Here is a 25,423-nt window from a genome sequence, read left to right as displayed (position 1 = left end):
GAACCTTATGCTGTAAAGTTAAGAAGGACTGAGGCTTGGCACCTGATATGAATTTGGGATTGATGCCCCAGATGAGACGAAGTAAAACGCATGGTTTCAAGAAGCAAGAAAGCAAATATAAGGAATTTGTGCATTTGTAATCTAACACTTATTTATATTCAATGAGACATATTAAAACATAACCAAGATTTGACCATTATTGAACAATATGATAATGGCACCTAGTGAGACAGATTATAAGTGTGTTTTTGTAAACAAAAATAAATAAATAACAGTATTTGCACAATCTCCTTGAGATATCAAGGCTCGAGGGCCAAACTCTTGATTTATTGATTGATTAATTTTTTCATTTGTTTATTGTGATCCCATACTAGACACCAGGTTGAAATATAAGATTTTATAAGGACATTGCATGTCAATTTTCAACACTTTACAATGATTCACATTGACTTGTATGGCAAAGCACTGATAAAATAACTTGCCATGGGAAAAATAAACTCTATCTTTTATGAGATATCTATTTTATGGGAGTGGGGCACTGTTTATATTGTGCATTATAAAATAAACCAGGCATTTGTAATTACATGCATTGATTATGGTATAGTGTTATGGTATACCATAATAGTTGACCAAATACATTTACAGTATTGTGAATGGGGTGTTGTTGACTGACTGATTGACTCATTCATTCATTCATTCATTCCTTCCTTTCTTCATTGTTCCACACTAGTTGCAAGGATGAAATACAAGATTATTTTTTGTAAGTTTAAGAAAGAATTGCACACTTTTTGTTTTAAGCACTGCATCGTGATTTAATGTGACTTGTATGGCAAAGCTAGAACTCTAAGCAGTGATATAAATAAATGGGCTCTATCTTATATGAGACACTGCACTCTGTTTTATGGGAGTGGGGCACAATCTGTATTGTGCATTGTATTGTAAACCATGAATTAGTAATTACATGCATTAATTGTTAATTATGGTAGATTATTAGTGCACAGAATTGTTTACCCTTATTCGTTTTTCAAATGGCAATGGCAATGTGATTTGAAGGTTGTGGGGATGTATCAAGTCTTCAGTGTTTGACATTGTGAATGATAAAAGTTAAATTTTCATAAGAACTAAAGTTCTCCTACATGCATACATACACATCCAAACTGTAGTGTGTGGTTTAATTAAAATGGATAATTGATATAAAATGACATATTTAAGATAGCCATCATATCAACTGGGCAAATTACTTTGTGAGAAATTGGACGGAATATGCATTGGACAGAATTCTCTAAAATTATTGTTTATTATTTCTCAGATTATACTAATTATTGTTTCCAATCAGCTTCTTTATATATTCATTATCATAGCCAAAAATATGCGGGCTTTATTTCCAAACCATTATCATGTCTATGTTATTTCACTAAGTTGGGCTTTACAGACAAGGTCTCCCATTATTGAAAATGAATGCACACCCTTGGTCCAATCAGAATCGAGTATTCAGCCAAGCCGTTGTATAAAGTGAAATATGCAACTGTTGGTCAAACTGATATCACTGATATTGCTGCTGGACCAATGTTATAAAGAAATGTTTTTTTTTCCCCCACAGAAGTTGGACTTATGGTGAATCCATGTGATAAAGGCCTTTGAGCTAAAGAGCACACTAGCACTAAAGTCAAGCCGCATTGAGTGCAAACTGTATTAGACAAAACATTTATTAATGGAGCTGTTCGGCGTACATTCCTCGCATTTTCAACACGGCCTGGGTGGGTGGTCTGGAATGCACTGGGAGTTTGAACAAAGAGACATCATTTCTCATTGTCAACCTTGCAGCCATGACCTGTCTAATAGCCTTGCGTCTTATTCTCACTGTTCTGGACTTTTATAGTTCGTAAAATTCAGAGTCACCAATCCTGCCGTGTCTGTCATTATGAGTCAGAACAGTCCTGTCTGATGTGAAATGAGTGGATTTTTTGGAGATATTGAACAGGTTTATTCTAACTATCTAACATTATAGGTGGAATTGGATGTCCATTGCTTTCTTGAGAACCTTGTCCTTCCCTATGTGGGCTAAGGAATGAAGCAGACTCTATTAGGGAGTGAGTTGAGAGAGAGTTGAATAAGTGGGAGAGAGAGGGAGAGAGAAAGGACACACTGCTTTAGGCTGATTCTCAGCTGCCACTAACTGCTTTAATGTTTTAAATTGCCTTCATAATGCTCATTTTAGAAAGTGCACAACTGCCTGCAGGGGTGTTGCTATCAAAAATATCTCTTAAGTGTTAGCATAAGGGATACAGAATCCTGGATATTGTATTACTAATTGATGCCATAACAATTTTTTACCATTTGACTTAATTTAATTTCCGAGTTTTACAACAAATGAAAAGGTTCAATGCTGCTGCAATACATTAGCGTTAATTACAATGTACCTTGCAACTCAGATTTAAAAGTTACATTTAAACATAGATGCAGATCAGCATAGACTTGGTTTCATATCATTTGATCCAAAAAGACAAACTGTTATTTCAATTAATCAGCTGTCAGGCAAAGAGAAAAAAATAAACGAAAACAAAACAGCATACACAATAATTGTTCGATATACTCTTAGATTACATTTGCAGTATTTAGTAGATACGCTTATCCAGAATGATGTACACAGCTTTTGCATTTTTAACATAGTATACATTTATGCAGCTGGATATACTGTATACTGAAGTAATGCAGGCTTGCTGAAGGATACAATTGTAGTGTCCTACTTTGGAATTAAATCTGTGACCTTTCAATTACAAGGCCAGTTCCTTAATCATTATGCTATATCGCCACCCATGTGGGGCACTGTGTGCAAAGGGGATGATGTATTTTGCATTTTACCTGCCTATTTTCTTCAAGGAAAAAAGTGCTTTAAATGACATTTTGTAAAAAAATAAATATTAAATATGGGCTTGTAAATAAGCATGCCAGTTAAATTAGTTTTGACCCAGGCACAAACACCACCAGCATTCTGTGTTAGCCAGACACACCATACATTCAAAAGAAAACAACAGTGACAGGGATTTATTATTTTACAGCTGGAAGGCAGTAGGATGAAGACTATTTTCATTCTACATCAGTTTTAACCATGTCATTGAAGTCCACATTTGGACATGAAATGACCTCTCATGGTGTTTCAACTTCGGAAAATAACCCTTACCTTCCAGCACTGTTTCTGCCAAGTCTTTTGAAACACGTAAAATACATTTACAAATTGCATGTCACTTTTGTATGTGCATTCGTAGCAGCGAGATTCTCATGTCACCAGTGCATGCATGACCGGCTGTATGATAAAAACATATTCACCCCCCCAGGGACCAGCCTAAACTACTGATATCCAGGCCTTCAACATAGACAAATGGGACAGTCTAAAGATCACCAGCAATTAGGGCACCTCAGTCCCAACTCCTGTGTTCTATACCATTACAGTGTTCTCCTGGAGCCTGAGGCAATTATTCAGTGTCTCCATGGCCGCTGTTGAGCTCAGTTCTGCTCTCCATCAGGCTTGGGCTGACAGGCCCCGGTACAGCCCTGTGATGTACTGTAGCTGTCCTTCTTAGCGCTTGGCGCGCATCTCGACATGCCTGCCGCCGCCGGTTCAGAGTTCAGTGTCACTCCGCGCCGACAACGGCAGCTCCAATGGGGCGGCACTCCGGCGCGACGGAACACAAACTTCCCCCTGACGACGGCGCCCGGTGACAAACGACGAGAGTGTCGCAGGAAGCGCGGGCGCGCCCTTCGTGCTTTGCGGCAACGCCTGTTTGTTTCGCCGTTTTTTTTTTTTAACAGGAAGTACACAGTGTTGGATTCGATCCAATTAGCGGCTGCTAAAACCGCATAGCATGCTAATACGCTCGGGTCCCAAGAGGTGCCCCCGACAGCTGCACTGGAGATTTGGCTCACAAAACATAAGCAGCTCTGATGCGCCGCGTAAATTACCATTCATTCCACTTTTATAGGCATCAGTCACTTTATTAGATTACAACAGAAGGTTTATTGCCGCTTTATTTCAAGATTTGATCCGTCGCCAACTGTGGCATCTAAAATTATTGTTGACTCCGGAGCTCAGTTCCTATGCAATTCACAAACATAAATCAATTTTTGCTACAATTTACCGAGGCACAAAGTGTTTCCACACAGGCCCACAAACCCTTCATATAGGAGGTTACGGATATGAATTACATTCATTAAATCATAGGAAATACTTATACCACTTATACCACTTATACCAATTTACCAATGTAAATTATGTATCAAACGTTTACACGGCATATTATATTTTAAATAGCTTAATGATAGATTCAAATTATTCTGTGTATCTCAAACTAAAACGTTTTGCTATATAAATATATACATGCAAGTATACACTGTATACTGTATATACATATCAGACAACCCTTTCTTTTACTTACTTTCAAGTGAAATCAGCCATTAAGTGCAAGTTATTCATTTTTCAGGGTCAGAAGATAATGCAACAAACAAATATTTATCACAAAATTACAACAACAAAAATCTCCAGAATTATTGACTATATCAAATATGTCTGTATTTTGTTTATCCACCCTTTATTACAGCTTCCAGTATTTTTGGGGAACTTGCTTTTTCAAATAAATTTCCAGGCATACTTTTCAATGTTTCTCTCACCTCCAAAGTTTAGTGTTAAAAGTTGGCTGCATTTTCTGCTTCTCAAATCCAAATAATCCCAAACACATTCACTTATATTGAGGTCTGGACTCTAGGGTGGCCAATCCATTGTTCTCAGAACACCAGCATGATCTTCTTAGCAGTGTGCTTGGGGTTGTTATCTTGCTGTAGAATTAATTTTCTACCAATCAAACTTTTGTCCAGAGGGTATTGCATAATATGTAAGGGGTATTGCATAATAAGATCTGTTTGTTTTTATCAGCATTCATGATGCCTTCAATCAAAACCAAATCACCAACTCCAGATGCTGTTATACAACCCAAAAGTAGCACTGATCCTGCACCACACTGAACTGATGGTTGTAGATATGGTTCTGAGAGTCTTCCCTTGCTTCGGCTCTATAGATACTGCCTTCTCTCCACTTCCAAAAATCTTAAATTTGGACTCAATGGTCCATAAAACATTACTGCAAAGGTGTCCAGTTTTGGTGTGCAAGTGTAAATGTTCTTCTTTTGTTTCTTTCCTTTTCTCAGTAGTGTTTTTTTGACAGATACACATCCTTTTGAAATAGTATTGATTTGTCTTGTCACAGTGGAAGGATTGAAAGAAACACCAGTGGATTTATTCAGATCTGAAACAAGAGTGGAGTCTGATTTTTCCCCTGAAAGTTCAAATTGTTAAGTACTGTCTTTGTGATGATAGTAGTTTGGTGGTCTACCAGTTCTTGCACAGTTGTTAAGAGTCCCATTTTCCACTCTCTACCTTGCAATAATCTTTTGAACTCCAATTTTGGAAACATGTATTCACTTATTTTCCTCTGACTTTCACATTCCTAGTGCAATTGGATTATCTTTTCTATCTGGGCAGTTGCTTGTTGGAATGAACTTTAGTTGGAAGGACACAGATGTTATGTGTTAGTAGTAGGGTGCACAAGAGAAAGAGTTGACAAATACTCAAGTACTGGCAGATTTGATAATATATGTAGTGGTGGATGCTTTTCTGTAAAATACGTTTCTTGCATTATTGTCTGATACTAAAAAAGAAAAATTTTGCACTGAATGGCTGATTTGCCTAGAAATTGAATAAACGATAAGAGTGGTCTCTGACTTTTGCACAGTAATATATATATATATATATATTATATATATATATATATATTTCTCCTTCAATTGCAGCAGTTTTTTGTGATAGAGCCAACAACCATTTTAGTAGCCTGCAACGATAAGTTCATGAAGTTCTTTTTTCTGCTTTTCCCAAAGTAGGCATTTCAAAAAAAAAGATATTGGGATATCACTGCACGTTGATGACGCCATTGTGTTTTCTGTTCAATGAGGCAGCAAAAGATGTATGTAAATGGAACAGTAAAGATGGTTTGCTTTCAAGTTGGCTTACCAGCAGGAAACAACCAGTACCAACCCCTACCCATAAACCTGTATGCTTCTGTTGGTCTGTCCCTTTTATGAGTGTTTGCTGCTCAAGCAGGTCTCCCAGGCAAACACACCTTTTATTGTGTTCTAGGAGATTTACTGTCACCCAAGGGTGGTTATATAGTACCAACAGATCACTATGGATACAGCCCAGACTAAATCAAAACTTTTACCTTCTCATTAATCACTAATTACTGCCTGGATGTTGATGGCAGTTCCACCCCTGGAGCGGGCCCCAAGAACCTTCAGAATTTCATTTAAAAAAAATAAAAAAATCGACAAAAAAAGCCCACCAGCTGCCATTGGTTCCGGGTTTATAAATTAGGATCAGTGGGAGGGCCGAGCCAGTCGATCTATAAAATAGTCATTTTCAGTGCTTATGGGGCCTCCTGCATCAGCCCTGATGGAGCTCGTTTGTAGATTTTATTTGCCTCGTAGCTTCAGACTGCAATCTCAAGAGACCACCGCAAACCCAGAGCCTCGCTCCGAGCTATTCCACATCCATTAGGACACCAGGGTGGTAATTGAATGGTTGGCGAGGATATTATTGAGCAAGATAATGCCGGCGCGTTTCACAAAAGCCTGCTGAGTTTGAAATGTACGTCTTGTTAAGTGAGATGCTAGCGGCTGGATTTGCAACTGGGGCATGTGGAAGAGAACATTAGCGGAGATGCACAAGTGTGTTTTTGTGGGGCTAAGCTGATGATACAATCCTCACACGTATAGCTTAATCAGGTCAAGATGCTTTTGTCCACGAGAGGTTAAATGTGGCACGAAAATACACAGCGTGCGCTCACGTTTGGTAGCCTACATGAGACATTATTCAACGTTGGAGCATAACAATAAATTGGAAGCCAGCTTCACAAGCGTGAGTTGTCTGCATCTGTTAACAGGGAATGAATTAGCAATGGAAAGTTATATTGAAGTCTTACCTAAAGCAACCATGGTAATTCATAACATTTAATAGCATTTATGAGACTGCATATCAGATTTAAATTTAAATAAATAAAAAAATCTCCCTGAACAAACTGAAAGAAATGGTATCTTTTCATTAGTTTACTTGGTGTTTTCTGATACTCAGAGCAATACAAGTCTCCAGATCATTCCAAGTAATGAAGCAGCAGTGTAAACTCTCTGTGGGAAAAAGTACTCATGTATTTTGATTATCATTTGGTAAAAATCCATATTAATTTGTAAACAAATTTGTATTGAGTAAACTGCACTGATTTGTAACTGTTGGCTGCATTAAATGAGGCAAGATTTCTTAATACTGAAGCCTGTAATTGTCTCTCTGCTTGAGAAACCGTTGCTCTCACATTCACCAATTCCCCACTGCAAACTACTAAAATAATGATTGTAATTATGTTGCACATTTCTTAAGTGCTGCAGCTGTGAACACCATTTGTACAAAGAATAAAACTTCCTCCCTTTACACATTCCTTAAAGTCTTAAAACAGACTTTTTGATACAGTGAAGGTAGACAACGCAGTTCATAGACTTTGCCTCCAAGAGCATCAAAGGAAAATGACTGTGTCATTCACACAAACATGAAATAAAATAAACGCCATCTTCATCCTTCCCCCTCATGGGTTCCAGGCAAAAACAATAAACTAAAATAACAAATTAAAATAACAAAGACAAAAGAAAGCAAAACCGAGCAACAACTATTTCAGTTCCCCGCTCTGTAGCTGGACTGCTTTCCAGCAGACCAGCTCCTCCGACTTTTCAGTGGGCGTTTACTTTTTCCCGTCTTTTAAAAAGAAACAAAACTGAAATTAAACAAAACTCAAATAAAGAAACTCGCTCTCGGTGTTAGCTCCCGATCTCAGCCCCGAACCGTGGAGAGCAGCACACCTTTAAGCACCTGGGCTGATTAGCTAACGCAGCCCAGGTGCGTGTGCTCTCTCCACCAGCCAGTGCAGCTGAGACCAATCTGCCTCTTTGGCGGGCCGAATGCCACACAATTCAGCCGAAGGCTAATGCTAATTCGACTTACACCGAGACCACTTCCTCCTGGGTTTCGGCACCAAAACTATCAAAAAACAAACAAAAAAAAAACTTAGGTTGTAGATAGTCATTCTTGTTCACTTTCTCAGGATGTTTAACATAGGTTCAGCCATTTAAAATGTTACTCACACGCATCTGGTTATTCATGACTATCATTAGTTCCAGTAGTTTGGAATGAAACATGCCTAAAAGATTTTTCTTTGACACTAAAGTAATTTTTTGGGAATGATGTTGTAATGTTCACAAGCAAATGGGAGTCTATAATAAGTGTTCGGTGGCATCCTCTAAATCAGGGATCAGAAAGTCACGGTCCTCGAGGACCGAGAACTGCTGGTTTTCCACCCTCCCTTTGCCTGGGAGTCAGGTGTGAAGACAGTCTGGCCAATCAGTCGCACTACCCGGGAGAAAAGAAAACCAGGGCAGGATTTGGATTTGAGGGCCAGAGTTGATGATCCCTGCTCTAAATGTTACTTAGGTATGCACTTTGTCACTCAAGGTTGCTTTCTTATTTGACGCCTGACTGATCATATATTTGATCATAGTACATGATGCCAAAATATTCTCAAATGATATGTTCCAAGCTGGGATTTGGCTACACCAATCCAGGAAAAAAATAAATAAATAAAATTAAAATCACAGAAGTAGTATCTTAATTATTTGTTTTGAGCTCTTTGTTTTGCTCTCTCAGTGCAGTTGTTGGGTGTAGTCTTGCTATTTATGTTTTATATTAATTACTTGGTTTTTCCCTAGATGGTTCCTTATTGTTTGCCAAGACACTGGATTATTAGAACACTTCGTTGTTTTGTTGTGAGATTGATTGCTACATTGTTGTGTCAATGCTGCTACAACCCAAACCAAATATTTTTTCAGTTTTCAATAAAATCTGTCACTTACTGCACATGTATCGAACTGTGACCCAGTGTTGTTTGGGCACTCCAATACTTTAAATGGAATCAACACTGGGCATAAAAAAGAGAGTAAACTATTTTGATGTTTAAATTAAGTGGAACACTAATTATGAGAACAACTTGTATATGAAATGGATGCACGTCTCCTCGCAGCTGCTAATTGTGGAATCCCTTGTTCCTGCTAGTTTGATGCATCCATTTCGGCTGGGGATCCCATTGTATTTGTAGTTTCATGCCTCCAGGGGCAGAGCAAATTGAGTCAGGGTTTCCTTTATTCTCAAAGTACAGACCTTTCCTCATTACCCTAGAGGGAAATTAAAACTGTGCCGGGCTTCTTATGTCATGAAATTAATTGACATTGCGGTAACGATCACACTGAGTCCATGGAAAAATCAGACATGACATGTCATTAAATAGCTTGCTAAGTGGTTACATCGTGTTGCATCGTGTTGTTGTTTTGTAGTTGACATATATTGTCATTAAATCTGTAATAATGGTTATATTAAATGACAGTGTTGTTGCACTAACTATGTCAGTGTGTGTTAAATACTCATTTAAGGGGTGATTTTATTTCTTATTAAATTATGTATCATGTTTTTTTTATTTTTTGTTTTTTTATTGATTTTAATATATAGTTATTTGATTGTTGAATTAATATAAATTGCTTAATCTATAAACACAATGCCAATTTCCCGTGCTATCTGAGGTAGTATCAGGCCTGTCATACTTCAATGGACTGGGTGAATAGTAAATCATTATTTATTACTGGATTTGAATAAATAATTTAATGATTTGCATAATGAATGGATTTAAATGCACGTGTACATTTTTCATCATTCCAAGGAAAAGAAACATTGAACTAAATGCAGTTGTAGTTTAGTGACACATAAAACATGGTTACATTATAACCATGCATTTGCATATCCATGCTCTTTCTCTGAAATATATCTGCTGCAGACTTATTGTTTCCACAAGATACATATTTCATGGAGTAACTGTGACCTCTGCAGTCATGCAATTATGTTCCTGGGTAAAAATACATACAAACCTGGCACATTTATGTGTTTATTTTCTCCTTGAATTCAAACATTTTACACTTTGTGCCTGGAACACGCAAGTGCATACCCACAGCCTTGCGTACACACACACACACACACACACACACACGATCCGAACAAACAGAATTTATAACTACATTTGACATTTCTCTTCACAGAAGTGCTTCAGTTGAGCCTGCCTGATGACCAGAGATTGAGCATCACCACGGTCACAGTAGGTCAGAGTACAGTCATGACCTGTGGCATTGTGGGAATGCAGAGACCTCCTATTGTGTGGAGGCGCAACGGTCAAGTTCTGAACAACTTGGACCTGGAGGACATCAGTGTAAGTGCCTAGTTATCACATGAATTGTAATAACACAGTACGGTGTATAATATACATGTGTGAAGAATGAAGCCACAGTCAACCAAAGAACCTCTCCCAACCAACAATACATAGATTACATTTCATGATATGGCCAGTGTTGTTATATAATTTCAGTTTCAATACCTTGACAAGGTGCTAAACTTTTAAGGCAAATATCTAGCTGTAGACAAATGAATAATTGCAAAGCAAAGAAAATTACTAAATAATATTTGGAATAAATAGTATCGAGAATGTCTAGTCGAGACTAGACAGCAGTGTAGTATAATGTAGCTGGTCTTGTAACCAAAATTCTGGCCTTGTAACACTGCAGTTGTACCCTTGAGCAAGGTACTTAATTTGCATTGTTTCAGTATATATCCAGCTGCATAAATGTATGCAATGTAAATGCTATGTAAGTCATTCTCGATATGAGCATCTGCTGAATGCCTGTAATGCAACGTAATGAACTTGTTAAAAAAAAAAGCATTCACGCTTAACTTCCATTTACTCATGAAACACGCAGTGGCATAATTGGTCACAATCAAACGGTTTATTGCCGACTCAGGTAATAGAATTGGCAGTAATCAAAATGCAATTTGCCTCTTCAAATGCTAATTCATTTTCATAAATAATGGGAAAGTCTTTCAAGCCCTTCATCCACTGTAAATAACAATTCAAACAAGCTGATACTCTACCATGACATAGCAAACCCCTTTCAGTTCCATTTGAGAATTCATTTTCACAGTTACAACACCTTCGTCAAGACAGAGGCCGCCATTACACTAAAGCTTTTTTTGCCCATGAAGCACCCATAGTTCTTCCAAAAATCTGCTAGAATTCCCAAAGCCTGCAGAAGTTCTCAAAGTTTGCAACTATTACAAAAGTCTGTGACTAGTTTCAAGAAGCTGTGCATATTACACCAGGCATTTGGCAGCACTACTTGAAAAACAGGTGATTTAGGGCAAAATGAAAATCATACTTGGTAGCAGTAGATTTCAGGAAATAGGGTTGGAAACCAGTGATGAAAACATTGTTATAAAATCATTGGACTAGTATTTACAATGTGATTACTGAACTAATATGTCTCCTATGTCTAATGGTCACTTTCATCAATCCATTATTAAGGATTATTAGACACGATATCCAAATTTGGATATTTCTCCAAACAAACAACCCCATCAATACAACACAACCTAGCCATCTTGCTACTCTCTAGCTCTAGGAGAACAAAGTCAAATAGAAGTCACAAGGTAGTTTGGAAATAATTGAATTTCGTGCAATTTCCCAAAATCCATTGAGTGCTAATGATGGCACTAGATCAATGACGGCCTTTCACATTACACCGCGACTTTGGATATCCACCAAACACGTTCTTAATTTGGGAAGCAAGTGATGCATAAAACTAAGAAGCACCTGGTACTCGCAATGGTGCCATGCATCAATAGGGCCAACCCCTGTAGTACAAACAATTACTCCCATTGTGCTGTGAAATATAGTCCTGTACCTCATAAGATCAAACTCCATTTTCAAAATTACCAAATATTGAAAGCCTGGGAAGCAGCTTGCAGCAATTCCTAGGAAACTTTACTTGAGGATCATTGCATCACCATTCTTCATTGTTTGAGTTACAGTTTTGCTTGTGAAAAACAGCCAGACTGGCGGTAATGAATATAGATTATAAACCACATGCATGCAAAAAAAAAAAAAAAACGGGCACCGGATTCTTCCGGAGAATTTCGTTTCCTCGTCTAAAACGCTAGCCAAACCCTGCAAATGGAATACCATCCATCACCTGTGGCAGTGACCTCAATGCAGTCCCTGCCCAGCTTGTACTTTACTGCAGGCCTTGGTTGTAGATCTGAAGAGGTGGTCTCCTTGTCTCTGCACTCTATTGTTAGTAAAGATATATCCTCCCCACTTTTCCGTACCCCGCAGGATAAAGGGCTTGATGGGCCTACATGATGAATAGATCTCAGAACAATTTTGCAACCACCCTACAGGCACTTTGGAAGTGCGTGTTTCTACTCTATTAGGTTGATGAACAAATACAAACAAGAAGTGAGCCAATGCAGTGTGCATGCATGAAATGTGTATGATATTCTTTAGACAAATGTGATGCTGGAACTAATATTCTGATTCACGGGGTGAAAATAATTTAATGAACTAAGAAAGGTTGTGATTTCCTTGCTCTCGGAGCTGAAATATTGTACTGCTGGACTGTTATGCACTGGATAGTGTTCATAATCTCCACTTGCCTGCTTCCTGTCGCTGTACAAATGCCTTGGAGCCATTACTCCTCATACCTCTTTTGATGATAAAAGTATATGTAATTTCTGGCGTCTTCCTCCATTTAAAAGGATGTACTGTGTGTGTGTGTGTGTTTTTTTTCCAGATTCCTCAAGAGGTAGGTCCAATAATTAAAATTTGCCTTCATCATCCACATTTAAAAGCCCATGAAGCTAATGAGGCCTCATGGTAGTTTAAAAGCGGTGTGCATTTTTTGAGAAAATAAATAAATAAAATGACTAGGAGACCCGCTTTCTTAACCCCGCGCGCGTCGCGGTAGCACGCCTCGCGCCCGAACGCGGGCTTTTACGAGGCGGTCCGTGTCGAGGGAACGCAGAAGGGCAGAGAATGAAGCCGACGACGCCCATTAGCACCGCCGGCGGCGCCTCTCAATAAATATTCCTCCTCCTGCCCCTCTTCCGCCGACAGGTCTGCTCAGCACACACGAGGACTCAGGGGTTGTGGGGGGGGTGGGGAGGGGGGAGGGGGTGTAGACATCTCCGGCTCCTCGTTCCACCTTCTGGTTTCCATTTTACCGCCGCTCATTTTTCATTTGAAAGGTGACACCGTATGCTAGGCTGCGCGTGGCCCTAAGCTATAACACGCCACCCAAGTCCATTTGCAGTGCGGTGGTTTGCAGATCTGGTTTTTTTTTTTCTTTCCCCGTTTTCTTCCCTTTCTGTAGTTCTTCCCTCGTCTGGAATGGGTAATATCGGCTGTGATGTCTCTCTGCTGTTTGGAGACCTGCTTCAAGGCAGCCATCACAGGCATTAGAGCCCGGCCCTGAGAAACGTGTTGCTGAACACAAGCAGTTCTGGGGGTTCACGCGGCCCCGGTGCGCTGAATTTAGAGCGGAGGGGCGACTACGGATTCCACCCTCCCTTCTTCAGCCAGCGTCTGATTCGGCGTGGACCGAACCAATCAAATTAGAATGACTGAATTCCGTCAGAGAATAGAATTAAAGCACTTCCCTGAAAATCACCAGTTCCTCCACACATAATACAGCATAGTGATGGTCGAAGAAAGTTAACTTGCCGCAAAAAAATTATACTCTTAATGAACATGGATGCCGATCGTGATATTATTTTTATTCATAGACCACACTTGTACCTACTGTATGAAATCATTAGCTTCATGGCTTTTATCCATTTTGTTGGATTGCAGCATGTTCCTCTCTGAAGCTAAACACCCAGAAGCTTTTCTTTATTTTGGCTTTTGCTATTGCCCCATCATATATTATTTATGTCAAAATGGAAATAGTGTTTTGTAGGAGTTTTTTTGTTTGTTTTTTTTTAAATCTCAATTTAATCATTGTTTCACTTGTCATTGGCTTTGCTCAGATGTTCATTCTTGTACCAGATGTGAACCCCACTGTGTCTGTGTCTGTATGACAGTCAAGGTTGCTAGACAACCGGATTTCAACCGGAACGTTCGTAGTTCGAGTATTTTATGGAAGAGATTCAATGGTAGTTTGCAATGAATGGCTCCTGGGTCCGATGGAATGATCCCCCCAAGTCCGATAGATCCCAGCCTCATCTGCGATGATGCTTCCAAGCTGTGTATGTTGTCTGGCAACCCTAATGACAGTGATATGCTACAGTATTTCACTTAATAGAAGTGAAGCTGACCACAGCCTGCTTTACTCTCTGAGAAATATAATTATTATCAAGTGCAGTGTGCAAGTCTGTGACTCACTTACAATTATTGCAGTTACGTGTATGAAACCCATGAATGCATATGGGTTGTTTTGGGCGGCTGAGGTGACGAGATATTTCTGTCAGCTACACCACAAATCTGGATTCACAACATTATCACAGCCGAGCAGAAGCACTCGTTATAGGAGCAGTTCTACCCTAGGTGTAAAAATAATGTTATTCCTTACTGAAGAGAGAAGAAAAAAAAAAAAAAAAGAGCTGAGCTGAAGTTTATTGAAAGATAATGTTATGCTTAGAAGATGGTCCAGGAGAGAGTCTCGGTTGTGCGCTTTGTGTTTTTCCCTTTAAAGTCAATCTTTACTACCTGTCTCAAGGGAGAGAGAAAATCTGCTTGTGAAGTTTCCATGGCAGTGCAAGGCTAATGGCATGCTCCTGCAGAGATTGATGCAAATTCCACTTAACGGTACAATCCGCAGGCATTAAAAGACACTTGCGTATGTGTCACCATCTTCTCCTGTTGCAACAGATTGCCATGACTGATCTCATCTGCTTCTTGCACAGGTTGTAAATGTGGCTGCTTCTGCATGTGTGTGTACAGTGAGCACCATAACATTTGGGACAAAGACGTTTTAAAAAAAAATTGATTTGGCTTTGTACTCTACAATTTTAGATTTGTAATCAAACAATTCACATGTGGTTAAAGTGCATGTTCTCCGCTTTTATTTAAGAATATGTGTTATACACTTGTTATACACAAATCCCCTTCCCCCTTCACATTTCAGGTCATCACAGTCTTTGGGACAAATGGGTTTACAGGTGTTTCTGATTAGTTTGGTGTGTTCACCATTAGCTTCCTTAGTGCAGATATAAGATAACTTTCAGTATCTAGACTTGATTGTAGGCTTTTGATTGCCTTTGGAGTCTGTTATTGGCATTTGTCAACATGAGGGCCAGAGTTGTGCCAATGAAAGTCAATGAAGTCCAGATTATAGAGTTCACTGTATATTTGAATGCATGCTGTTAAATATGTGCTGTTTCTCTGAAAATTGTGAACTTAGAAATATTTTCTTCTTTCCCTCCTCTAGGACTTTGGAGATGATGGCTCCTTGTACATAACTAAGGTGACCACCACTCACATGGGCAACTACACCTGCCATGCTGATGGCTATGAGCAGCTGTTTCAGACCCACACTCTCCAGGTGAACGGTAAGCAAAATCTCATTCCATTAAATGTAGCTAAGCTGGTACAGAGCTGGGTAACACAGTGACAACAATGTGCAATGTGCAATTTTAAACATGCAATTTTCATTGCGTATCATTATTCTTAATTAAGCTTTATTTAATATAAGCTATATCTAAGTTTTGCTGGTATGTATTTTGCCTCATTTTTTGTATTGAATATTTCAGTTTTGTCTGTGAAAATGAAGGCATTTTTTAGCATTTTTAACAGGTGATTTACTGATAAAATTTAAATGCCTATATTCCAGTTTAATTTGCATTGTTATAGTTAATTTGGGGATTCTGGGAAGATGTATAGAGGATGGAAATGAGTTCCGAGCTCATTAAAAATACAGTTGCTTTAGTTAGCACATATTTATAGGCAATCTTAATCTGTTAAACAAATGCAGAGCAATATTGCGCGTGCTCCGATTTGTTTTGACATTATTATCTGTCATTTTTCTGTTAATTGTTCAATTTTCATAACTTACCCTTTGTTCTAACACAGCGTTTTTCCAGATTATGCCAGCTCAGATGAGGGCAGGATTGTCTTTATTTCATATACACTGGATGTTCAAGGGGCCCTGCTTTCACGAAAGGCCTTTCTCTATGGGGAAACTTGGCAGCTCTTGAGATTTAATGAGACTTTACAATTTCACGACCTTCCACAGCATGTGCTGTTTCCATTAACAATGACCTTAATGCTTTTGCCATTTAAGGCGTAATTAATGATAAGATCTCATTTTAATTGGCTGAAAACAAATTGGCTGGCCCTAGGAAATGTTGCCGAGCAATTGATTACGGATGGGGGAAAAAATGTCATTACTTTGACACATGTCCCTGTCTGTGCTGGCAGTTACCAGGGTATTTGAGGTTTTCTGCTGTCAGGTCATTCAATTATCTTTCATAACAACTAAGAGTAACAGCAAGCTCCGGGATAGCCATTGACCTTGGATACTGCATTTAGCAAATTCCACTCAGGACACCAGATACAATGCGAACTCTGTTTTGGATACATTTCTGTTTGAGTTATTCATTTCAAATATAAGTTCTCTTTTATATCCTACTGAAAATAGGTGGTGTGGTGATTTAGGAATTTATATATTAGCAGATGAATCTGTAGCTTCATCTTTTATTTAAAAAAATAAAGCAGATCCTTTATGAATGTAGTTTCTGATGTATTTTCGGCTGTTTGTGGCATAAGTTAAAATTAGAGAGCAGCCAATTTACTTTTCAAACAATGAATCACAAATTACTACTTGAAAATAACAATTGCTCAACGTCCATTCCATTTAAAAATTAAATTAGTGTGATCAGTCAGTCAATCTGGACGATCTCTTGAATGACACAAAGACACACAGCCAGTGCATGTGTACAGTATGTTGGAATCCACTGAATCCTGCACACACTTTTATAAGTCTCCAAACCCAGCAGCTACTTTTGCGGAGGATATGCAGGCTCTACTGTACACTGGGACAGGTTGGATGCAGTGGCTGGTTCAGACCGGCCTTGGGTAGCCTGTAGAGTGCGAGAACTGCCATGCTGAAAGGATAATCACAGTGGGAAGAAGAAAGACCTCTCCGGGTCCTGGAAAGAGGTTTTCCTGAGGCTGAAAAATCTCGGCTGGAGGGAGGAAGCGAATGCCACAGGCGTGGCTTCAACAAAACAGCGATATGCGGAAAAGAGAGGGGCCTGTGTCCTTTCAGGCGCCGTATGACATTCTGAGTGAGACCAATACAAGCCGAGCACTCGAAAAACAGAGTGGTCCAATAGAACAGCATTATTATGTCCTACAAAAGGGCTAGTGTTCTTTGTAAGCCACAATGCTGAGGGGGTGGGGGGGGGACAAAATGACTGACAGTGAGCCAGCTGGGTTTCTGTTGTATGGTCATCAGCCCTGTATGTATGAGAGCTCCTTCAGAAAAAAATCTCTTTAAGCTTGAAAAATATTAAAACCCTTATTATTATTTTATAATAGCCGGTTACAACCTGTGCTACAAGGCTGTATTGCCCTATTTCTGCATTGAATTGCTTTTCATAATGACATATTTTCTTTATAGAATTGTTTTTTTTTTTCTTGCTGTATGCTGTAAATTATAGATTGATAATTAATAACAGGAACACAAATAAACACATAAACATTGTATCATGTCATGGCTTTTTCTCATAACAGGGAATCTCTATTGGCCATTGGGAACAGTCTAATTCAGCCAGACTTCTATCAACTGATCACTGTGGTTTTCAACTATATGTTCCGTTTTGACCTTTATGATTTTTTTTTTTAACAAATGGTATTCTATCCCCTCAGCCTTTCCACTTAAATGGTCGGCAAAATGATTGCCTTAGAGTTCATTTTAGAGCAACAGATGAGGCAGAAGTGAAACTAGCTCATCATTTATTGTTGGAAGAGAAAATTTTGAAAATCCCTGTCATTGGTGCAGATGGCTTTGCTTGATGCAGAGCACTAAAAAATGTGTCCGAGACACATTTGAATGATAATAGAAAAAAAGAGGAACTGTATATTTCTTCTTGTGGTTATTTCTTTATAATATTCTATAATATTGTGTTTACATTGAACTATTTTAAGGTCAATATATGGTAATTCATGTGTTATCTGCAACACAGATGGGCAGGCATGTTTGATATGCTCAAACAATATTCCTAATTTGATGTTTTCCCACAGTGGAAAGATACAAGCTCAGAATTAGTAATCAGAAATTAGGCTATGCGACAGCAGAACAGAATAATGAATTTCCCATTAGAAAGGCTAGCCTTTGCTTTCTCTGTCATGCGCATCAATCAATTTTGAAGAAGGAACTAGAAAACAGAAGCATGAACGTTTTTGATCTAGTTACTGACCGTTTCATACATCAAGAATTCATCTTTATTTCTGACACTGAGGGTTTGCTGGAGGCTGGAAACTTTGTCTAATCGACAACAGGGGGTTTGTTCTCTGCTACGCTCATTCAAGTGGAATAAAAAAGCAAGTTTGTTCCTTTTTTTCTTTTGGTGGGGGGGGGGGGGGATGTTGGGTGTTATAAGCGTGAGAGAAATGTTCATTAGGTTAACCCTACCAGCTGTTTTTCCACTGACATGATGAGCTACCTGCACCTTCTGTGTAATGCCCAGCACCACACACATAACAAGGAAGAGACAGTGCTGCTTTCTTTTATCAGATACAGTTCATTCACCTCTCTCTATGGTTTGTGCTTTTGTGCCACTTGTCGAGCAACCTTGGCCTCAACCTTGTGATTGCTATTAACAAGGGAACAATTCCTTGTTGCTATGATAGTGCTGGGTGCAGGATTAAGCCAGTGCACTGCTGCTTGCCATCTGTAGTATTCGCAGACTGAAAATTTTAACCTGGCAAGACATTACAGCCAAACAGTCCATCAATGACAGACCACAATCCGAGAGAACATGTCACAAGCACCTCACCAAGATCCAGTCAGCATCATCCTCCATCTTCATAATTGCTTCGCAAAGACAGTGCGGTACACTTTCACACTACGAGGAACCTGTCAGAACCTGTTTAAGCTCAACTTTGAATTTCAAACGCGTACCAGAATTACATTCCTTTAATGCCGGCGACTGTTCAACTCCCCAAACTGAAAAAAAAAAGAATCATTTCCATTTAATTTTGAGTCAAAGATTTAGATTGCTGATTTGATTCATGCGTGTGTCGCGCAGAGGGAATTGAATCAGCACATCAAGCGAATGAGACAATCACACAAGACTCCCACTGCACTGTGCAATAATGGAATATTTAACTTTCTCAAACTACTGTGTGTGTGTGTCTCAATTGAAATCAGTTATGTCTAATTTGTTGTAACAAATTTGTTGTGGATTCAAAGCAGTAATGCATGCATTTAATTCTACCATCAATCATTGCTCACGTTGTTACTTTCTCATACCCTTAAAACAAGTATTTAAACAAAATCAATGGCCGCCCAATAATTGTTTTCAGTTTCGTTTATTTGGCTCATTCATTTTCAGCCGTTTGGCTGGCACGCTACGGCTAGGCTAGGAAATGTGATTTAATGACATTCACAGTAAGTGCGCTCGGTCCCACTGATAATATGCTAATGTTGAGAAAAAAAAAAAAGTTAAACTGGGTTGACGTTAGATCTGAAAGCCGTCTTTCGCTAAGCTTGTGCTGGCCCTCGCGGCTTCGGCTCCAGCTGCGCATTGATTTTGCCCATCTTTGTAATTCTCTCGCCGCTCAGTTCCGCCCGTAATCCGGGTGTACCCCGAGAGCCAGGTGAGGGAGCCGGGGGTCACCGCCAGCCTCCGGTGCCACGCCGAGGGCATCCCCAACCCGCAGCTGGCGTGGCTGAAGAACGGCGCGGACATCACCGGGAAGCTGTCGAAGCAGCTCACCCTGCAAGGTACGAACCCCCCGTCAGAGCGCGACCTGTATTTTAAACCACGCCACAAGCAGGTGCAGGGCAAGGCCAGGCACCAATGAATCAATCCCAGAAGCCCTAGAGGTCTCACTAAAGTCGGCGCAATCACTGATTAGAAGTGCAAAGTATAATCGTGATAAACAGTTGTAGATGACGCACAATCTGTACTGTATGCGCAATGGATTTGCTGTAAATGAATATCATTACAACAGATTCATATTACCTATACGTTTTTTATTTTATTTTTACTCAAGACACTTGCCAGTAGGTTGGTTGTGTAATAAAATGAATTGGTGAAAAAAATAATGTGGAAAAAATCCATTATTCACCCGTTGCACATCATCTACTGAATTTTATTTTATTTTGTGTGTGTGTGTGTGTGTGTGTGTGTTTTTACTGTTTAGGAAATGGAAGTGAGGTTCACATAAGTAACGTTCACTTTGAGGACACTGGAGCTTACACGTGCGTCGCGAAGAACGAGGCCGGAGTGGATGAAGATATCTCCTCCCTGTTTGTAGAGGATTCCGCACGGAAAACTCGTATGTATAAATAATGGTAGCTGGCTGTGCTGGCTTGTCTCTCCGGTCACACTCAATGATTAATTCAGGCTATTTTAAATACTTTATAACTTTCAATGCAACACAAAAATGCATACTGCGACAACAATTTAATTATTCCAACTGCTCGCTGAATGTTCCAAGCAAACCCGCACTAGGAGTGTGTGGAGACATACTGTTACAGATGTTGTGATTTTTATTTAAACAGCATAACATTTTAAAGTAGACCTCAATTAATTTTGGTGTTGAATAACTATTTTTGTATATTGCTTCATTTACTGCTGAATGTACAGTTTCATCTTAATACCTCTTATTTCTGCGGATCATGGAAAAACACATTTTAAATTGTTTTACACATTTTTGCAACCGGAGTCTAAGGAGTGTCATCCAATGTATAAGTATTTGTAGTGAAAATACTGTGAAGACAAAAGCAGGAGGCACACTTGAGATGGAATCTGATGTCTGCTCTCAAACTGGTAGACTTCATGTGCAAAGATTAGATTTTATCTAAGCTTTTATGCATATGAAATAAACCAGCTGTGTTTACTGCAGAGGGGGGGAAAAAGTCAGCAAATTTTATGCAAATGAGTCAGCAGCAATTTATTTTATCACTTCCAATATGCGCTGAACTATAACCAAATAGAGTAAGTTTCAGCGATATCTAGTAGTTCAAGTAATTAAATAAAGCTAATTAAGCTAATTTATTTACAGTAGATCTATTTGTAGATGTGTAGTCAGTTGCATTTACCTGCTATAAACCCATGACTGAAGATGATGGAGCCTCATATATGACCTTATAATATTTAATATTTGAATACATTGAAATATATATAGAAAATGATTCATGTATAGGAGGGAGAAGGTTCGAGTTCAACATGGGGCAAAATGTAACAAACTTTTTAGGTGTCTGCATTGAGCTTGAGTGACGATTTAAACACACATAATTAACCTGTCTTTGTGTCCAACAAACAGCGGTAGATTTCAATAAATATTTTGTGAGATATTACCAAAAGTCAGTTTTGGCTGTATGCCAGTGAATTTCTTTTTTACCTGGAATGTTTTTCGGATACTGTATTGTGTGTCAATGTCAAGGAATCCAATAATGTAATCGAAAACAGACTTTTAGTGACTAACAGATTGCATTTATTATTATTATTATTATTATTATTATTATTATTATAGCAAAGACACTATATCAGTACATTCAAGACTTCCAATCACTTCACCGGAAAATGGTCATGTTGTCCATTCAGTAAATTTTCTCAAATTCCTGAAGGGCAAAGCATGTCCTTCTGCACAGCTTCAAAAGAATATTGTCCCCTGGTACTCATCAGTGCTTACAAATAGTAACAGCCGTGAGCACATCAGGCCAGGGCAGAGAGGAGGGTTCAGTGGGCGACTGTCAGAGGCAAGAAATGCAATCAATCTCTGCCACACTGCTGCTAAACTGGCCCGTGTCCGTTTTTTTTTTTTTAACAACTTTATATCCTCTTGCGCGAGGCGGAGGTTTGTATTCAGGAGGCGCAGTCGCGTACCGCCGTTTGCGCCGAAGGCCCGAGACAGAGCGCAGAGGTGAAGTCTTTGCTCTGAATCAGACGCAGTAGATCTGCTCCCATAAAATGATGTCATATATCTATGTCAATCTGTATCGATCCTTTTGTTTGTTAACGACGCTGTAGAGATAGCCACGTTATTTCACGCGTTATCTTTGTCAGGCGAGTAGGATTCAGTCACGGTTCAGGGTGTCAGCTCTGTCTACTATGAATTATCTCCTTTTAACTAGAGTTGGGTAACAAAACCTGGTACAACAATGGCACTGGTTCCCAAAACCGGTATTTACCAGACCGAATCGCAACGCACATTTTGGGCGCCATACACCTTTAGCTAGCTAATATTGCCCTCACTCTGGTGACTCAGTCAGTGACAGCCCAGCTGGTACCGTTAGCAAGCTAGCATCAAACTTGATCAAAATGCCAAAATCGAAACAGCATAAAAAATGTACTCTTCCCACAGACATTATTGTCTCCTCATGGTGGAATTGTATCTCTCTTGTATGCCATTGTATAAAATCTAGATATCCAACAACTTTATGCATAATAATTTACAGCTACATATTACAAGAATTTGTCACTTATAGGAACTCAGTATCCTTGTTGTTGATTGAGCCAAGTGTTCTTCTAGTATGAATCAAAATAACCTTTCTGGAAACATGTGGTTGGTGGTGTCTTGACAACAACTCTGTCCAGCGTGCACTAATTTTTTTAATATTAAAACTGCAATAAACTTTAAATTTCACATGGGAATTTTTATTGGCGGCAAATCACATTGTGCTTAACATGAAGAGGCAAGCCACATTTTCCTGCAGAACGCTTGAGCAATGTTGTAACGTAGCAGAGGTTGGGTGATGCAAGGACCTCATTATCAAGAGAGCTTCAGGGCTGTCTGTATAGACCGTTTGTTCTGTATAGAACAGCAGCGATGCTGATCTATCTTCTATAACCTCCTTAAATCGAGAGTAAAGGTTTGCAGATTTGTTTACCATGTGGCACATTTGTTCGTGTAACTCAGAACGATGCTTCTGGCGGCAAGCAATTCTTAAGGGGATGAGAAATCTGATACGGCCATTTTCCCCTGAGCTGTTATTGTGCTGAATTATTGTCTGAATATCACAATCAGCCTGCAGCAGAGGACAAAATTTAAAGTTTTTTCTTTGAAGCAAACAATAAAATGTAATTGGATTTACAGTGTCTTTGTGGAACCGGATGATCCTGGGCGTGCAGTTAAAATGATCTGATATGCCAGTATGAAAATAGTAGTATTATTTATTTGAATTCAGAGGTAATTTAAAACCATACATGGTCTAAATTATGAACTGAAATCAAGAAAGACTTTTATGTAGTTATAAGGTATTGATGTTGTATGTGGTGTTTCTGGTTTTCTGGTTATAATTAAGAGCTTAAAAAGGTTTGCAGTGGCACCAGAGAGAGTATTAATTCGTTTGTGAAGGATTGCGCTGTGGCTACAGTTATTGATTTGTAAATTTAAGAGAGCTGAGTATGGTGTAATCGGGAGCTAATTTGGTAGTTTGTCATAAAAATGCATTGCTTTTATGTGACAGTGGTGCTGTCACAGGGTTTGTGCAGGTATGAATCTTTTTCTGTAATCTTGAGCAAAATTTTTTGTATAACATTTATTCTGGCTAAAGAAGGAATAAAGAACACCAGCAAGACAGATTTTGCTGATACAGGTTTTGCTATTCCTGAAAGGCATGCTCTGCATTTAAAACATTGTTATTCCCATTTGAAATATCCAACACAACACATTTGACTGACCTGTGCCTGGTCTGTAAAAAGAGATATTCTATCAGTTAAAAGTTGAAAGTTTTCTGAAGCCCATTTCTTATGTCAGGAATAACAGAACCGTAAGCATTTTTGTATTTACTTCTCAAGGAGGGAGGGGGGACACACTACTGCAAAGGTTTCACCTTCCAATCAATCTCTGCTCTCTTTGAGTAAACTCATTCCAGCAGAGCTCTGGAAGGATATGGCAGTTTTTTTCCCCAGCAAGCTGCAATCTTCAAAGATTTGCCCTTAAAAGTTATGGAAGTCAGATTCTGCTGTGTGAACTGGCCAGACTAAATAAATACAGCAAAATCCTTGGTAAATGCAGTAAATTCCTGAAAATAGAAAATGAAAGGTGTGTGTGTGTGTGTCTGTCTGTCTGTCTGTCTGTCTGCATGTGTGTGTGTGTGTGTGTGTGTGTAGAACTGGATTAAAGACTCTCAGCTCCCAGCATGTTTATTAGCTAATTTTGTTTGTGTTGTGATTATCAATTAAAATCTTATGACAGCGTTAAGACAGCCTTGATGCACATAATTATAAGCAGTAATCACTGTTAGTGCTGCTGTTACTCGACATAGCTTGGTGCAATTTTATTTGGAACTGAGGCTTGTTTTCATTGTGCAGCCATTTCGTTGGACAGCTGCACTTGTTGTGCAGCTGTTGCAGGAAGGCTCCAGGTGCCTGACCATCCAATGGGATCATTCGCAGTGTCATAAGAAACAGCCTGCTGACTGACCCTCCCTCCCTGCTGCTGGAGTAGAGCCCTCCCTCTCTGGGGCGACACCGTAGCCCCAGTCAGCTTTGGCACGGTCAAGATTCGATTCTAGATGAGGTGCCTCACTGTGCCATTGGCCAGTGCTTTAACTGGATGCATTCCAGCTAAAGCACGAGCCAGCTGAAGAAAAGCATTCAGTTAGATAACTCGCATGAGCAAAATAGTAAATCACAGTGTAGCAGTTTATTTCATTTAATATTGACATATAAATATAATAGACTTTCAGCTGCCCATGATGTCATTACATATTTAAAGAGTGGGTTATGCAAAGATGCATCCATAGCCATCATAATTCGGTCACACAGCCGCTAATCAGTCATTAGGAGGATTGCTTTCATTATGCGAGATTAGTTGCTCCTAATAAACCACCTGATCCACTATCCACTATCTCTTGATAAAAAAAAATAAGAGTACCTCGATAGTAATTACACAATACCACTAGTACTTCCTGAACAACCAAGCTTTTGAACAATCCCTCCAAATAGGTATCCTCGGTTGACGTTGTATATTTGGCCTTTCCACAATACGCCAGATGACTCACCCAGAGAGCAACACAGTAGAGGGGACCAGAGGCTGGCGAGCTGATTTGGTTCTCCTATACGGTTATGACCTAATTAGACTTTTTCGAACTGGCCCTACCACTCACTCTTCTGGAGTCGTACTGTACTGGCCCAGTTGCAGGCTGTTTTTAAACCCCAGGCTACAAGGGGTCCGTTCGACGGTAGTTAAAACCTTTCATCACGGGCGTGTAAACAAATCACGTTTGTGTAACCT

The 25,423-nt window shown here is 39.3% G+C and overlaps 1 protein-coding gene across 3 annotated transcripts in view; it reads left to right on the top strand.

Moving 5' to 3' along the window:
* LOC135259816 (follistatin-related protein 5-like) overlaps nucleotides 1–25,423 on the top strand; it is a 113,909-nt gene that overhangs the window by 67,504 nt on the left and 20,982 nt on the right. For all 3 annotated transcript variants that reach the window (XM_064344581.1, XM_064344580.1, XM_064344579.1), the window contains exons 7-10: nucleotides 10,224–10,390; nucleotides 15,438–15,558; nucleotides 19,797–19,958; nucleotides 20,381–20,515. In XM_064344581.1, coding sequence (XP_064200651.1) covers nucleotides 10,224–10,390; nucleotides 15,438–15,558; nucleotides 19,797–19,958; nucleotides 20,381–20,515 — 585 coding nt within the window. The remainder of the gene's footprint in view (nucleotides 1–10,223; nucleotides 10,391–15,437; nucleotides 15,559–19,796; nucleotides 19,959–20,380; nucleotides 20,516–25,423) is intronic.

The sequence above is a fragment of the Anguilla rostrata genome, chromosome 7, assembly GCF_018555375.3.
Source record: "Anguilla rostrata isolate EN2019 chromosome 7, ASM1855537v3, whole genome shotgun sequence".
NCBI lineage: Eukaryota > Metazoa > Chordata > Actinopteri > Anguilliformes > Anguillidae > Anguilla > Anguilla rostrata.
This window is presented reverse-complemented; position numbering and strand designations above follow the sequence as displayed.